Source organism: Arvicola amphibius, chromosome 6 (genome assembly GCF_903992535.2).
Source record: "Arvicola amphibius chromosome 6, mArvAmp1.2, whole genome shotgun sequence".
Lineage (NCBI taxonomy): Eukaryota > Metazoa > Chordata > Mammalia > Rodentia > Cricetidae > Arvicola > Arvicola amphibius.
The window spans coordinates 117854684-117872133 of NC_052052.2; the positions used below are offsets into that span (position 1 = coordinate 117854684).

Consider the following 17450-nt stretch of genomic DNA (forward strand, 5'->3'; position numbering starts at 1 on the left):
CTGATTAAGTGCCAAGAATCCAAACACATGTTTTTGAACCTATGGGTCTGACATCTGACTGCTCTTTTTAATGCTTTCTAAAAGTATTGCTGAAAGAATTTGTCACTAATAACTAACTTATCTTTTAGCTTCCAAGCTTATTTATTGTCAACAAAAACCTATTATTAGCATATTTCAAAGTAATAGATTTGTATGCTTTTATGTTATGTCCTTGGGTGAGTTCGAAGATTAGGTACACTAACTGTGTACCTTTTCATACTTCTCTTTGCTGCCTCTTTGGTTATTTTTTCCTCCCTTGTCTTGGCATGGAAGACTGAAAATCGGAAGTATGAAGATTATACCTGGATGAGGGAGCATAGACTAGGTACTTTCCAGAGAGTCCAAGTGGCCTGTGGGGAGGTGTGGTTTGTTTTATGCCTTTGGGCATCCAGTAGATGGGATCTAGAGATGAGAAGCCTGCAAATCTGCTGACAAGGTAGAATTTTCCAGAAACGAACAGAAGCAACCGTTTCTTCCCTACCCAGAACACAGTTGAGGTAATAAAGTCTGATGATTTTTTTGTTAATTCACATGGAGAGCATCATTCATCACTTTGTTGTGGAAAACTACATGTATGTCTGTTAAAGGCCATAGCATGAATTGGTGTGCTACAAAGAAGGTGAATTATAATGTGACAAGAATGCCATGGCAGGTAGCAGTTAGATCTGAAGTATCAATTAAATTAACTTCAAATTGCCTTCGTGCTTACCCAGAAGAAATAGCGAAGACTTGGCTTTTGAGTAGATGGGAACTACCCATGGGCATCAATAGACAGAATTTCAGGTACTTGCTAGAAGTAAAAAGGTTTTGGGTTTTAGGAATAGCAGGTGTTTTGTTTGTTTTGGTTTTGTTAGTCAGCCTTAAGTGTGAACCTGTACATATTCTGCTTAGTTTATAACTTGAACTTTTCAATTAAGTGATCATTATAGCTTGATAGATTTAGAGTGGATTTTGTTCATTTTATTTATCTTAAGAGTTAATTTGCTCCTTATAGATTTTGCTAAAGCCAGAGGTGTCTTACTAAACAGCTTCACTCTACAGATATTCCTGAACAATGCAGATTGACATTTGATGTGTTCTACCCATGTAGAAGTAGTGTCAGTCAAGCATGCTCCATACACATGTAAAAATCAGTGTATGTTTTCTAAACTGTAAAAAGTTTTGAAAACCACCTCATGATTGAATAACAGGTATGTCAAATCTTGACTGTAAATTTGGGTCTTGTGGACCCTGTGTTATATCTCATAAGACTAGAAGGTTCCACCATTATTGTGTGAATGTGGCTAACAGGTAACAGGTAAACAAACAAGCAAGGCAGTATTTCAGTAAAGCTTTACTATAGAAGTTGAGTTGTCTGGTAGTTCCAGATCCTTTCTGTAGTATGTGCTTTCCAAGTCAAGACTTCTGCCATGCTATGAAGTAACAAACAGTTTCTTTGAGTATATGTACACAATTTATATAGTATGTGGAGCCACGATTTCTTAAAATTGTCATGACATGACACCATGTCAATTGATTATAAATAATACTGTCGCGTAACACTGCATCTACAGCTGCTGGGTGCAGGCCATTAGTCCTTCCGCATCACCTTGTGCCATATAAACATGATGCATTCATTAAACTCTATACAGCATACATTTAAGAAGAGCAGGATCGCAGTGGTCCATGGAGTGCTCTGTGGGTTGATGCTATAGGGACACACAGCTGGCCTATTCTGTCCTTATGCAGCAGGACTTAGATTCCCCTCAGCAGTCCATGGAGAAACAAAGATTCTTACCCAAGGCTTAAGGCTTATGATAAAGTATCCGGAATTTCTCCTGAGGGGCCAGATCAGTTTTTCCTGGGTGCCATGCTGTCCAAAGGCAGGAGTAGCGAGAGTTTGTGCTAGTGAGTCAGTCTGGATCTTGATGTCAGCTGTTAACAGTGTCTGCCTCAGGCCACTGGACCCTGGAAGGGGTGGTGACTGAAAATGCCTCAAGTTCAAAAGAGGCTGTGGTAAGGACTGAGGTGCCATTCCACAGGTGGAATTTCTTGCCTTTGCTTTTGTTTTTCCTTCCCTGTTTCTTCCCTCCTCCCCAACTTGAGATCTCATTTTACATGAGGTGGGAATTTGTGTTGGATTTAGCACAGTGGATCTCAGCATAGAAGCCCACACATCCTTTGAATGGTATTTTTACTGACAGCAGGTAGCAGGTACAGGGTCCACTAACATCAGGTACAGCGTTTCTAGATCTGGTCTTGAAACAGTCCCAAGCCAGACCACTTTGGCATCTAAATCAACCAGGGGGACTTCTGCCCCTGCCCGTTTCCTTTTGTTGATGTCTCATCTGCGGCCTCCTGGGTCATCAGGCCACTGGCATTTGGTGAATTACTCCTTCAGGGCACTGGCTGAGTTGACTTTGATCTCTCTCTTTTTTTTTTTTTAGTCTACAATTTTTTAAAATATTTATTTATCTATTATGTATACAATAGTCTGTCTGTGTGTATGTCTGCAGGCCAGAAGAGGGCGCCAGACCTCATTACAGATGGTTGTAAGCCACCATGTGGTTGCTGGGGATTGAACTCAGGACCTTTGGAAGAGCAGGCAATGCTCTTAACCACTGAGCCATCTCTCCAGCCCCTACTCTACAATTTTTGTATGTAAATTTTGAATCTTAAGAGACAGTTTCCCGGGATGGCATCCAAGAGATGTGATAGCCTGAGGATACTAAAACGATTTCTTGGGAGAGGCCTGCAACTGAAAATCAGTCTCCACGAACTCTTGATTATTCCCTGGCCGTAGGTTTTGTGATCAACCCATGCTCTTGTGAAGAGACCTCAAACTCAATGCCTCTCATTTCAAATGAATCCCCTAATACTTTGCATGATGACAGGCCGTGTGAAACTGAAGGCTGACAATTCTTCCCAGCTCAATACTTTTACTACACACGTCTATTTAAAGGTATATAAGCCAATTACTTATTCATTGCACTGAGGGCCCTGGTAGGACACACCTTTCAAATCTCTGTTTCATATCAGAGGCCCTGGTACCACAGTCAAACCTTGTGCAGGTCGGTAATGAATCATTTTTTGCAGCCGTGTATTTTTATAGTCTACTGCTTCCCATGGCTCTGCAGACCCACCCCTACCTGCTAGAATTTTAATTCTCCCAGTAAAATTGATTCTACCAGTTCTGCACATTATTCTCCCTGTCTTCCATTTAGCGCGTTAGTTTGCTGACAGTAGAGTACACAGCACTTAGCAGCTGGTTTGTGGACCCATCAGTCAGGAAATTGTATGATAAATAGGAGGTAGCCAGGTTTAATGGCACTTCCTTCTGCTTCAGCAGTTTTCGCCTGACTTTGGAGAAGTCATCACAGAGTGTTTTGTCACATCCTAGGGCAAAAGATGGCCACGGTGCTGTAACATATTGCACACATTGAGTTATGATGCACCCCAGCTGCGCTGCTCATGTGTAAGAAATAAACCTCGAGGTGGCTGATTGGGATGGCTGCTGGCAGCAGGGACCTTTTCTTGTCTTGTGGTTTTCTTGGACAATGTCTTGGGTCTGTGATGGAGTGTGCTGCTATTGCATAGAAACAACAAACCGAGATGCAAGGTGAGGCCAGCATTTGTGGACTCAGGGATGTCTTTTGAGGGATGCTGGCTCGTCTCTGTCACTTCCCTAGAGGAGTGCCTCTTCTGTATTCTGTTCCTTATCATTGCAGACTATGTCAAGCTTGCTTTGACTCAAAAGAGGGGTTGTCTTTACCAGTCCCAAAAAGTGGCCTAAGAGGAGTGATTCCCATGAATAACCAATAACAGTTACTATTGTTCACATGGTCCTCAATGACCTAGAAAATCCTGTTTAAACTTAATCAATAGGGAAGCATATGAATTGCAAACCATTAAACTACAGCCGGTTGTCTTTTGGCCACATAACACCACATCTGTTAATTTTCTGTCCTTTATTTAGACCCATTTCAGGAATTCATACTTAAGTTTCCTTGAGCATAACACTTTTTGTAAACAGCTATAAGATGTACTTAGAATTAACTTTGAAAATGAGAAAACTGTAGGCTTAGCGGGTGCGGACTTCACTAAAGACCACAGTAATTGTATCTGATATTTTCTTCCCATGACTAAACTGCAATGAAACTCTTCTTGAAAATGACAAGATGGGAAAATGCCTTCAAGGTCAGCAGTTGTGTTGTGTGTTGTCACAGGAAAGAGACTGTGACACTCACTAGGCACTCCTGATTTTATTGGATTCACTATTTGGTTCCTTTCTTATGAATATAGTCTCTGCAACTTCATTAGATAGACGCATATAAAAGGTAATGACTTATTTCTTGGATATGGTAGGTAGTCATTAATTATGGGTACATTTATACACTTAATGCTTAAAACATAGTATTGAATTTAGTTATAATTTGTAGTTGCACCACAGGGAATAAGTGACGTTGCTGTTTTCGTAGACCTCTTGTGCTATTTCCTAGGTTTTGAACATTGCAGGATGCTAGTGAAGATGGGACCCCTCCTTGGTGGGCCATGTGTATTGAGTCAGTGCATACTCACAGTTTTTCCCTCTTATGTATTTAAAGGAAGGCCACAAGGGGAACCCTCCCAAAAAAAGGGGGGAGCACAGCTTACATTCTAAAAGATATATTGAGGATAAAATGGGAACTGGGTGGATCTGGAGGGAATGAAATGAGATTCATCTGGATTCAGCAATAGTCCACCATGTCCACTTAACTTTTACGACTTGGCGTTCTTAGTCGGGATACGTCGTTGCTGACTCAGGAGGTGCAGTTCACACACTTGCCTGCTGTGCTTGGTGCAGTTTCCCAGACCTTGTTGCCTGGTTCTGTACCTTCCAGTGACTGGTCTGGATGCCCCAAACCTGCTGACTGAGCATCTGTTTGACTTGCCTTTAAGCTTGCTAATTATAATCTTCAGAACCCATGAAGAAGCTGGATACCATTCTAAGATACATGTTTGCTGTGCATGTCAGTCCCCGGGAGTGCTCAGCTTTGTGTGCTTCTGCTGTAGCAGGTGACTGTCAGTGCTCAAGGGCCGTATTCAGGGATCACGTTCTGGCATATTTGCTGTTATGTCACTTAGCACTAGTGCTAAGGGGAGGGGTTTTGGTCTCCTTTATTTTATTCCTTGGAACTTGGACATAACATTAGTACAAACTGTCAGTCATACTTCTAGTTATACAACCCATTCAAGTTCTCTTCAATTTGCATAGAAGATCACTATATTTTAAATAAAACTTTATTTTCAGACTTGCAGAGATAATAGGTACAAGTAAATTTGGCTAAGGAGGTTATGTTAAAGTGAACACATATCAGGACCTAGCAGCAGATGGGTAGGATGTGAGGAAGAGTAGAATCTCACCCTCCATATCCTTCTATGATGAAGCACAGTAGATCTGATCATCACTCCCAGTCAGGTCCATGGGTATCTTTTGGAAAAGACGAAGTTTGACTACCCCAGTGTTGGAACAAAGAAAGGGAAACATGCATTTAATTTTTTTAGACCCATGTGTGTGTGTGTGTGTTTGTGTGACTGTATACACATAGATACCAGCAGAAACCATGGGAAAGACACCTTAAAAAATACCAAGGGCATGACACTAATGCATTAATATGTTGCAATGCATTCATTTAAAATTTTACTTGACAGTATAATTTTCTTCCTGATTTTATGTCTCCCGCTTGCCTTCCCTCTGGGCAGCCTTCTTTCCAAGGTAGGAAGCCATGCTGTTCTTCCCATTCTTGCTTTCCTGGTAAGGTATTAGATACATTCATAGGCTCTACTTTCTATAGAACAGGTATATATTATTTGCCCGGTCATATTTCTGCAGTATATCAGTGAACCTCTTCATTAGCTTCCAATAATTATCTGAGAAATTCACTGTTAAAGTTATATTTTTTGTTATGTGTATGTATGTGTCTTTATGGGGTTACATAGACATGACTGTAGGAGCCCATAGAAGCCACACAAAGGTATTAGATCCCTTGGAAATGGAGTTACAAGTGCTTCTCAGCCACTGGACCTGGGTGCTAGGAATCAAACTCAGGCCCCTCTACAAGAGCAGCAAGTCCTCTTGATCATTGGATTCATTCCTTTGGTCTCAACTCCTGAAATTTTTAAAAGACATTCCATGCAGTGACGTTGTCCCGAGTTGAAATGTTATCTCAAAGTAATCGTTTTATGTAAGGTGTGCTTTCTTTCCTTTTCAGACCCTCCTCATCTTTTCCCTGCCTTCCATCCTCCTGTACCAATTGATGCCAGACATCATGAGGGCCGTTACCATTATGATCCATCTCCTATTCCTCCATTACATGTGTAAGTATTAAAACGTTACCCATTAATAAAATGGATCTAAATACTGGCTTTTATGGCTTCAGGACTCTTAATGCATGTCTTCTGGGCTTTGAAGGTGCAATGGCAGTGTAAGATTTTTCTCTTAAAGCCTAGCAAAGCTCTGCCTGTTCCTAGAGTCACTGAACCAGACCCTGTGCTTTCTGAGGATGCCTGTCACATGCTTTAGCTGGCCACTGTTTTCTGAATATTTCGATGATGAGAGACAAACAGCTGTGAATTATAAACTTAAAGGGTTAAAGTTAAACCTTACAAAAGTGGAAGTTTACCACTTATAACATGTTTGGTTGTGATTTAGGCTTGAAGTTCTACATGCTAAAAATTTTTGTTACGTGAAGGTTCTGACCAAAGGATTACAATGAATCAAAACGAAATGTTTTTTTTTTTTGGAGGATTTTCAGAGTCCCCGTGGCCCATTTGCCAACAGTCATGTGATTGATGAGAATGTCACCCAAACAAAATGGCAAATGTGATTGAGCACATGGTTCATGTAAGATAAAAGAAAAGAATGCGGTAATAATAAAAGGAAAAAGAAAATCTCATGGAAATATTATCTTCCTTGGTTTTGAGGGGAAAGAAAAAGACTCGTGGATTTACAAACTAACAGGCCATTGTTCTGTAGTACCATCCAGAAAACTGTCATATACTATAATGATTGGACACACTCTCTGGGAGGGGCTGTGCCCTGCTAATGGCCTTGGTACACATGTAGTCATATGTAATAATCACCTTCTGTTCTGAGATAGTGGAGTTAGAAAAGCACGAACAATACTTTGAAGAATAACACTGGTTATATAGATGCTAGATTGCCCCTCTCTGACTATTAGTTACAGCTGTGTAATTATATGGTATACAGAAGAAAAATGAAGTTGTTTTAAAACAAGTCCTCCTCTGTGAACAGAATTAATTGATTTTAACAGTCCTAACTGCATGCCCAAGTACACATATAATATTTTACCAACCGTTTTTTGGATCCATCTCCCATTACTGAATTGTAATTTCAGTTCGGATTTGCCTGGAGGTGAGTAATAAATCTGCATGGAGACTTATGTGAGTATTGCAGAAGTGGTATTTACAGAGGGAGAAGGCAGGAACTTGTGACTTATTCTTCTTGTGACTTTTACTGGAATGCTAGCAAGTATTTACAGGGTTCTGAAGCCTGCTAAAAATACACTCACATAAAACCAAAAGACCAGTTCCCTCCTACACAAAGGGAAGTGGATTTGTAATTGTGAGTTTGCAAGGTGACACGTAACTCTCCTGGTCATACAGAACCTTTACACTATGGATGGGACCACATGGATCTCAGCACGGGTTCAGTCTTTGTGTCTAGATCACACAATACCTTAGAGACAAAGATACCTAGTTTCGCCCACATCTGAGTCTTTCTGATGTAGTAATGTAATCAGATTTCCTGTGGAATCTGGGAGTTCTTCACTCATTCAAAAACCATGTTTTAGAGAAATGTTTTTTAACAGGTCTCAAGTAATATACTGAACTCTTTCCTCTGGGTTTATTGTAGTTCATCTTAGAAGTAAATTCAAATAGGAAGTTATCAATTAAAAGTCCACTGATTGGTACTCTGACAGAGTTACAGTAACAATAAAACTTCCTGTAGCCCCTATTGTATGTTATAGGCCATGCTTGGGTTAAGTCATGTCTGGAGGAGCTGTGAATTGACCTTGGGCTTTTTCTTCAGCTATGACTCTGGGCTGGGCTTTCTAAGATTCCTAGTACATTCTACTTTGTCAGCCAAGTTTTAAGATACTTAAGCAGCAGTTGACTAAATTGTTCTTGAACAGCAGCCTATATGTTTAATTGTCAAAGAGTTGTGTTGTAAGACTGCTTGACAGTTCTGAGGGTTCCGAGAGAATCTTGTGGCTATGGGTGTGGAATAGGGACCTCATGTCTGTAGTACTTTGGGATTCTTCCACTTATGCTTGTCTTAGCCAATCCCTGGGTAGATAATGTGCCAAAAACATGGGCTCTAGGAGTTAGAGCAAGTCACATCTCCATGCCTTTGTAGCATGCCATTTTTTTTTTTTGCATTGTCTTCAACATTGTGAGCTGTGGCTCACGTTCATATTATCCAGGAGGCTTTGTCTGTAGCATCTCGTGTGTACCCAAATATTGTTGTGACTTTCTTTTTGCTTGGTTAGGAACTGTCGCTGCTCTTTGCTAGTTTGTGGGAAGGTTTCAGCATACGGGCAGATAGACATGGACATGGGGCTCAGTGAGCAGCCAGGCAGGCCGCTCCAGGCTTTGAGATGGTGGCTGAGTTTTGATTTTGCCACTCACTTGTGCTGTAGACTCTAGCCAAATCCACCATGGTATGGTCCTTTCTCATATTGAAATGAAGCTATCTGCATTGCAGGAAGGGCTCACTCAATAAAAGAACAGTCATGGATATACTTTACAAAGAATGGCTCTCTAAATGCGTGCTTAAGGTTAGTGAACCCAGGCACCAGGTTTCTTCTGATCTTTCTCCATTTTGACCCCAGCAGCCTGTAGTCATGACAGGTGATAAGGGCACACCTGTGACTGTTAAAGCTCAGAGTGTTGACAGCAAATGGGGCCCATATACCCAAATCTTTAAAGTAGTAACTGTAAAATAAAAGGGCATCTTTTCCAGAATTTGAATGCCAAAATGCTTGCCTTTAATTGGCTTCTAGAAAATGAAATCAAGTGAGCTTACTAAGCTTTTAGAGTGAACCTTTTTAATTACAAGAAGATAAAACTTGGAGATATTCCCATTATTTTGTAAACACAATTGTTCTCTGGTGCCAACTTTAGAAACTAAATTATAAGTCTCTGAAAAACAAGGGCCTGTGTTGATGGAAACGCCGACAGACCAGTGCTCCGAAGGATGTCAGGCACTGCAGTAATTATGCTATCATATTCCATCATTAAAGATTCTATTGAAAAGATTTATAAATTGCCCCTCTTTTTAGATAAACCACCCTATATTAAGGCATCAATGATATGGTGCAGAATTAAATTAAAATCTCATAAAATGAAATATGTTCTGTATTAGCTGTTTGACACTTAATTTGCCTCTGAATGAGTAGAGGAAATCACAAATTAACCTGCTTTTGTTTTTCCAACCATGGCTTATTAGGTGTTAGAACAACTGCAATTACAGCCTAATAATAACCAAGGAGCCTTATAAATATGTACGGAGATATGTCAGCTTATGTTTAAAAGCCGAGCTGGTGATCTGAAATGCCTTGTGCTCACCTCCTTGCTCTCACATGGTTATCCGCATGTTATGGATGAGCAGGGTAGCTCCAGTATAGAAATTTAAATGGATTGAAATACAGTGCTGGAAATAATATAAGATTTATTGGTATTTCTTTTAGCTCGAAAATCATGAATTTAAATTAAAAAGGTATAGTAGGTGAGTCATGGCATAGATATCATCTCTGTCTGTAGGTTATCACAATAAATTGTTTTATGAAACGGACAGAGGCTGCATCATGCTTATGTCATTCAAATGGGTTCTTAAGCACTGACTATGAGAACTCTTTCCTCATCTTCTGAGGGGTTCTGAATAAATTCACCAGGCTGTGTGCCCAACTGACACTGGAATGTCTCTTTCTCTCTCAGATTGTTATGAACACAGATTATGTACAGGGAAACACAGTGTTTTAGGGGAAGAAACACCAAAGTCTGCATAGGCTATTACTGAACTGGTTTGGTGCCTCAGTGGTAAACCTGAGCCAGACACACGGTGCAGCAGCACATGTGGGATTCCCTTCAGTCTTCTCTCTCTTTCCTGGCTTCAGTTGTTTACATCGCCCTGTATCAGAGCAAAGCCTGCGATCGCACACGGGATTCTGTGGGCCTTGATGCTCCCTAGCCTACAGCTTACTAACAGTCTTAAAAGCTTCTTTGAAAATGTAGACGGTTGATTATATCTTGCTCCTCGGGAATACACTCGCATTTTCAAGTGACTGTTTTCTCCAGCAGTGAAGAATGTGCTCTTGCATTTTGAGCGTGTGTGCGTTTTAAGCGTTGGAACTTACTTGATCACGCTTCTTTTTGAAACTAGACACGATGTATTTTTAGCAACCCAAATTATAAAGTGTTTTGAATTCCAGTATGATTTCATTCACATCCATTTAGGGTTCCCAGGATGTTTGGGGGTCTGTTCTGTATGTAAAACTCTTTTGATCTAAGTTTTTCTAATTCATACATTAGGTTTTGGACTCTCCTTTACTTTATACTGAGATCCGCAATTCATTTTTAAGAGCTGAGGCCTTAGTTACTAATCCACTGCAATAATTCAAGCCCCACTGATCTCTTCTTCTTGCCAGTGGAACTCAGCGCTTGCCTCGTGCTGTGGGTGAGAATAGCACCTCACTAGGCTGCACCTCCAGCCGGCACAGGACAGTGGTGTGTGTCACCTTCCATTCTGCTCGTGCCTTTAGAGAAGCTGCTTTCTCTTTTCTGTCCAGTGAGAAGTGAGCACTCTCCCAGTGCCTTTCCTTGAGTCAAGGTGGCTTACATGGAGGCTACCCAGCTCCCTGCAATCACTCTGAGAAGAGCTATTCTTTTCACAAGAAGTGGCCCACCTCCCGCTGCCTGGAGAGGAAGTTCAGGGAAGAGCATTCATATTAGCTTTGAAATAGAGTACACTGGGACAGGAAGCTCCACCCCCCCCCCCCCCCCCCCGCTGCCGCCCCATCCCATGATTAGACAGCCTTTTAGCTTGAGAGCAGAAGGTGAGCAGCAAGTTTGGAGAATGATTGCATTCATTGCTTCCCAGAGGGAGAGAGTGCAAGAGAAGATAGACCATTATGGTAAATATCCAGAGGAAGAAACAGTTAAGTAGATGACCAGGGCTACTACCCTGCCTGCTAGTCTCCTGCACCACTGAACTCCGCACCTCCTTAGTGCTAAATATGTTTATTGGGAGTGCACAATATATTTATTTAAAAGAAGCTTTCAGCCTGGCCCCTTACTTAAATCTTTATGATGGGTACATATGCAAAATAGAGGTTTCGCTCCATTCTGAGGGAATACTTGGCTAAGATAATGGCAAATTAGAAAAATCTTATATTTGGGGCATAGCTGGTTTGGAATATTTTAATAGTATGATTTAAAATGAAGAAAGAAAAGTATTTTTTATATATCATCCAGTGTTTTGATCTGCCATAGATGACTCTGAGACTGGTAACATGTAATAGCATCAGATTACGTCGAGCACTGTAGCAACAGAAATACCCCTACCTTCCCACATAGAAAAGATAAAACACTAGGTCATAATTACATCTCTCAAGGCAATGACTGGTATTGTTTTTGCATATGCATGACTGAGCCTGTGCCGTATACACTGTAGCTCCCAAGTAGTTGTTTCTAATGATGACAGTGAACTGTTGTGTGTTAGGCTGCTGCCATTTTTCTCTTTATTTTCATTTGTTTCATTTTGTTAGAGTATGCTTCCTCATGCTGGCAAAGCTAGTACACTCAGGAGTGCAAAATCAAAATGCTTGATTGCTGAGATTCTATTAAATGTTCCTCTTGCAGTGGTAAATGCATCCCACAGCCAAGCTGATCCCTCCATAGTCAGCTACTGCTACAGAGATCTGCTGTCTCCTTGCAATTGGGTTACTAGTTATATTACAAATATCAGAATTTCACGTTTAAAGCACAAAAGTAGCAGAGTTTACATGAGAAAAAAATACATAATAATGACCACAGCCAATGGTGATGACTTACAGTTTTAAAGGCTTTCCATAATTATCTGGTGCTATACTTAAAACAGTCCTATGATGGAGGTTTTATGATTAGCCCCATTTTAAGCTTATGGGCATTCAAACATAACACAGACAGCTTTCTAGTGGGCCAAGCCTATATTTTATTTAGTTGAGGGAATAGACTACACACTCCTTGCTATGCTTGTAAAAATGAACACCATGCACTTTGCAGACCTGGATTTTACTTGACTAAGTCTATCAAACACCTGTGGGATGGGGCGGGCACCTGATACTGGCTTCTGCAGCATGCTGAGATGAACACATGACAGTCCAGGGGAGTGCTGTAAAAGCTTCATACATGTTCAGTGCACGCTGCTGTAGAACGTGAGGCTGACAGGACAGTTTACGTATCTAGCCACAAGTATGGTACATCTAATTACTTTTGACAAGTCGGCATTAAAACACGCATTAATAACCAACATGTATTTAGGTACATCCCATAGAATTCAGGCCTCGCTAACTTAGTCTCAGTGTTCATTTGCCTGGAACATCTTTCCTTCAGATAGTCATACTTGATTCCTCACTTTTATCTCCCTGTCTGGATGTCTTGTTACCAAGTTCTACTGGGAGCAACCACCTGAATTAGTGTGGGGCCCCTAGACCAAGGCTGGCCCACCATCTGTGTTTCTCAGTACAGTTCCATTGGAAGACGGTGACATTCACTGTGCACTATTTCTATAGTGACCTCCTAACAGTAAGGGCATAGGTGAGTAACTGTAGCTGAGAAAGTAGGATCTGGGGAACCTGGATGCTAGTGTGGCCAGCTCCGTTCTAAAACAGCGCCCCCTCCAGGCTCACTGTTCCCTGCCGTGACTATGGCCCCGCATTGTAGTTCGCATGAACTCTCAGCCGCTTCCACTCTGTGCCTGAGAGTTTTCATTGTACTTCCTCTCAGTTCAAAACATAAGTGAAATGGTTGGTTGTGGTTTTTCAAAACAAGCAGAAAAGTCTTAGAACCTGCAGGATCCGTTTCTCTCTGACCTTCACAGACAACCCCCATTATTGGCTTGAATATGGGACTGTCACCTGCTAAAATTTTAAAATTTTGATAGGTAGGTATCATAAATTTTGATCAGCCAGTCCACGTTTTACTTTACATTAAGAGTCGAACATGAAACAGATTGTATTCAAAAGGTGTAATACTTCTGCTTTGCAGTATTTCTAATGACTGAAATATTGAATCTACTCCTCAGTTGCAGAGAAAGCAGGCCCTAATTACAGCATACATTCACGGAGCCCGAGCGGCTGCTTCTTGGAAAAAATTCCTGTGTTCTTTGTGCTGCGCTCAGCAACACGGTCCGGAGTAGATATTGACTGAGGCATTCACGGTCACTGAACCGGAAGCTGCCGGCTCTATAGAGGCTGCTGTCAAACCTGTTGTGGGGGCCTGGGAGGAACTGGACTGTAACCGACTTTTTTCTTTGAGTACAATGCTTCCACTCATGTTAAGCCTGCCTTCAAAGAAAACAGAAATTGACTGCATTCCTTTTATTTAGTTTTCAAAATTTGAGTTCTATAAAATTGAACTTTAACAAAATTTATCCCCATAGGAAGACACTTAGAAGTGAGTTTCACAACACAAATACTGCCCCAACTGGAGCTGAGGACAGGTCTTCTATGGGTCCATCCTTCTCTGAGCTTTCAGAGCGCACTTTGCACTAACCAAAGACAGGCTGTTTCCTCTAGCTGCCCAGCAAGTTCATTTAAGTCCTTTCCCGGGGGAACCAAGGGCCCAGAACACAGGGCTGCCTGTCATTCATTCTTGTTACCACTGTATCCCCATACCTGCCCCCAGGGAAATTCAGTCACCAGGAAAATAAAATGTTAGCAGATATGTTTCTAGTAATGACTTGTGAACTCTTTGAATACTAAATGCCAAATTAGCTAGAGTTTTGCCTCTTGGATGATCCAGGCGCACTGAAAGGAATGAGTAGCCGAGAATGGGCAGTGAAGTAGCCTGTTTTTACACAGCATGTGTCAGGTAGCTGTGGTGGAGCCTTTGGATACATAATCTTTTCAATACATAATTTTGTTTTTCCTACCAGAGCAGGTATGGGCATGCTTCCATTGCAGTTTGGTGGTTTTGCGCTCGCTGGATGGAATCATGAAGGCGCACCAAGTTTTAAAACTCAGGGGGAAAGCAGACAAAACAACAGCAGACTCTCAAGCCGAAAACACAACTACAAAGCTTGATCTAGTGATCCCCCACCCCTCTGTACTTACTTAAAAGAACTTTGTTCTTAACTTTAATTAATTTAACATTAAAAAAGTATTAATTTTTTGAGTCTACAGCATGTTTGGATTATAATTCACTCCTTTTGCCTAACTACTTCCTAGATTCACCCCCATTCAACTTTATTTCCTCTCCTCCCCAAGACCAGAATGTGTGGGTGATATACCAGAAACCACCCTCTTGAAGAAAACTGTGTCTGTGTCTCGTAGCATCTAACAGTTGCTGGTGGTAGCTCCGCAGCAGGAGTTGGGATTGTGTGTGTGTGCAGCTCTGCTCTCTATACTGGGGTTTAGTCTGGCTTGGGTTTTCACAGGTCTTGGCATGCTCTCACGAGTGCTGTGAGCTCATATGATGCACAGCTGCCCTGCTTTGTCCATTGGCTCTTTCTACCCCAGTTTCTACAGTGATCTTTGAATCTTGGATGGGGGCAGAGGAAGGCAGGGGGAGAAGGAAATGTATGTTCTCTGTAGTGCCGAGCATTCTGAAGTCTCTGATTCTCTACAAGATGGTCAGTGTGGGTCTCTATGTTAAACACCATTTACTGCAAGTGGAAGTTTCAAGGATGAGCAGTGAGAGACTCATTGATCTATGGGTATAATGATACGTCATTAGGAATCAGTTTAATACTATGTCTGTTTAGCAGTATAATAGCGGTTAGTATTCCCCTAGGGTCCATGACTTGTTTGGCCATAGGTTATTACCCTGATAATGTGCCTGTATGGGTTCCATCTTGTGGAATGAGACGAATGGGACTTAAATCTAATCAGAAGCTCCCGTGATGTTTTTGCCCCTGTTGCACCAGTGGGCAGGTCTTGCCAGGCCAGTCATTATTGTAGATTCCTGGAGGTGTAGGTGATGCTTGGTTTGCCTTCAGCATTTTGAAAGGTAACCCGCATCAAGCCATCTCTGTAGCCTGAGCCCTCTGTCCTTTTTGTCTACATTAGCAGGAGAAAAGAAAACATTTCAGGGCAGGAGCTGCTGTAGAGCATGAAGGTGCATTCCAGGAAAGCAAAACATGAATGTTTGTGACCCAAAGCTACAAGCTGCCTACAATCCACTGGCCTAATGTTACGGATTAAATGACATCTCAGATGTTTAAAAGTCACAGGTACTTGAAACTTTGCCCTACAACTAGGGGGACAGATTCATAACACGAAGTTCTCACTTGGGACTGTTACAGGAACACAGGCTTGGCTTCAGTCTAAAGATCTCAGCAAGCACCAGAGTGAATCACACTTCCTCTGCAGTAAGAGGAGTCGTCTTTATTTGTAAAGAAAATCATGTAATATTTTGTTCATATCTTTCCTCTCCCTCTGCTTTTCCCAGATACCCTTCCAACAACTTTATGTTCTATCTCTCCAAAAGAGTAGGGAAAAGGAAAGGGAAAAAAAAAACCCACCAAGCCAAAACAAAACAAACAAAAAGGCACACTAAACAAACAGACAAAACAAAACCCAACAAAAACAAGCTGATGACTGCTTTGTGTTGTCAACTACTCCTAAGCATGAGGCTTGCTCTGGAGTACATTATAGTCAGCATCACCCCACTGAAGAAAACTGATGGTCCCTCTCCCAGCAGGTCTCAATTGCAAATGGCTTCTCAGTTAGGGGTAGGACTTTGTGCCCACTTCTCCCTGCTGCGGTTTTGTCTGGCTAAGCTTCTTGTATTGATGGGAATTAACACAGAGACCCTCAACTGCACAATGGAGAGTGAAAGACTTTGGAGCACTGAGTCCTAAATGGGTTGTCTTTATCACAGCCCTCCCCACAAGGCTCAGGGATCTGTGTGAAAGAAGAGAGGATAATTAGAGCCAGGGGTGGTGATGATTCCCAAAAAATGGGGTTTTCTAGGACTGATACACATGTAAACCCGTAGAAAGTTTAGCTCCATGAACTTCTAAAGTTGTTTTAGAAGGTTCATCTGTGGAAGGTCCTTCACTGCCAGGCCCACACCAGTAAATTGTTTCTTAGGTGCCTGGTGTCCTGGTTTGAGTCACTCCAGGTTGCAAGGGCTTAGCTTACAGGAGTTATGTCACATGGATACATGTACCTTTTACTTCCTGGGAGGAGAGTCATAGTCTCATTGAAATGGGTGCTGATAATATATTAAACAGCCATATGCACAAGGGAGCAAACATTGTGTCCTATCGGAGCTGGGAGGAAGGAGCCATGGAAATTATTTCCCCCATTGACAGTAGAAATCACTGAAACATGTTGCTGTGATTTATAATGAGGAGAGCTTTAAAAAAAAAACAAAACAAAACTGCTTTTTACTGAAAAACTAAACTCTAGCTCCCCCAAAGAACAAAATCCCCCACATTTCTAGCCTGAACTATTTTCAGCATGCACTGCAAACATCTGGGGGAATTTCCAGTTTACAAACCTGTAAGCCCCAACAGGTGATCTGACTCCTCACGAGTATTCCAATTCATCACATCCTACCTGCTGGGGCTACACCAATGAGTTTAAAATTATGTAGATCATATTAGTGTTATGTGACCTTCCATGTTAGGTTGCTATCTTACAGCTCTTTATTATATTACTACAAACATACAGAGTATGTTAGGTTGATCTCTGTACTCTTGTAGATCTTTACTATATCACTATACACATTCATACACACAGACACATAGTATGTTAGGTTGCTCTCTTATAAGTCTTCATTATATTATTATACACACGCATACACACAGACACACACAGTATGTTAGGTTGGTATCTTTTAGGTCTTCATTATATTACTATATACATGCACACACATACACGCACACATAGTATACCCACTCAAAGCCTGCATGGTCTTCCATTTTACTGGAAGTAGTCATGAAAAGTAAAGAGGTCAGCTTGAAGTTTTTAAATCTTATTTAAATGACCAAACTCTGGGCTCCTCAGATTTGAGGTTTTATGTCAGATGTAGAATGTACTAGGAGGCCGCTTGTTGGCTTCCAGCTGCCCAGTCCCAAAATAGTCACACAGAAACTGTATTAATTAAATTACTGCTTGGCCCAATAGCTCTAACTTCTTAATGGCTAACTCTCACATCTTAAT

General features: G+C 41.4%; 1 protein-coding gene across 1 annotated transcript in view; it reads left to right on the plus strand.

Moving 5' to 3' along the window:
- Gli3 (GLI family zinc finger 3) overlaps window positions 1-17450 on the plus strand; it is a 247758-nt gene that overhangs the window by 128715 nt on the left and 101593 nt on the right. The window contains exon 3 of the mRNA XM_038334619.1: window positions 6270-6375. Coding sequence (XP_038190547.1) covers window positions 6270-6375 — 106 coding nt within the window. The remainder of the gene's footprint in view (window positions 1-6269; window positions 6376-17450) is intronic.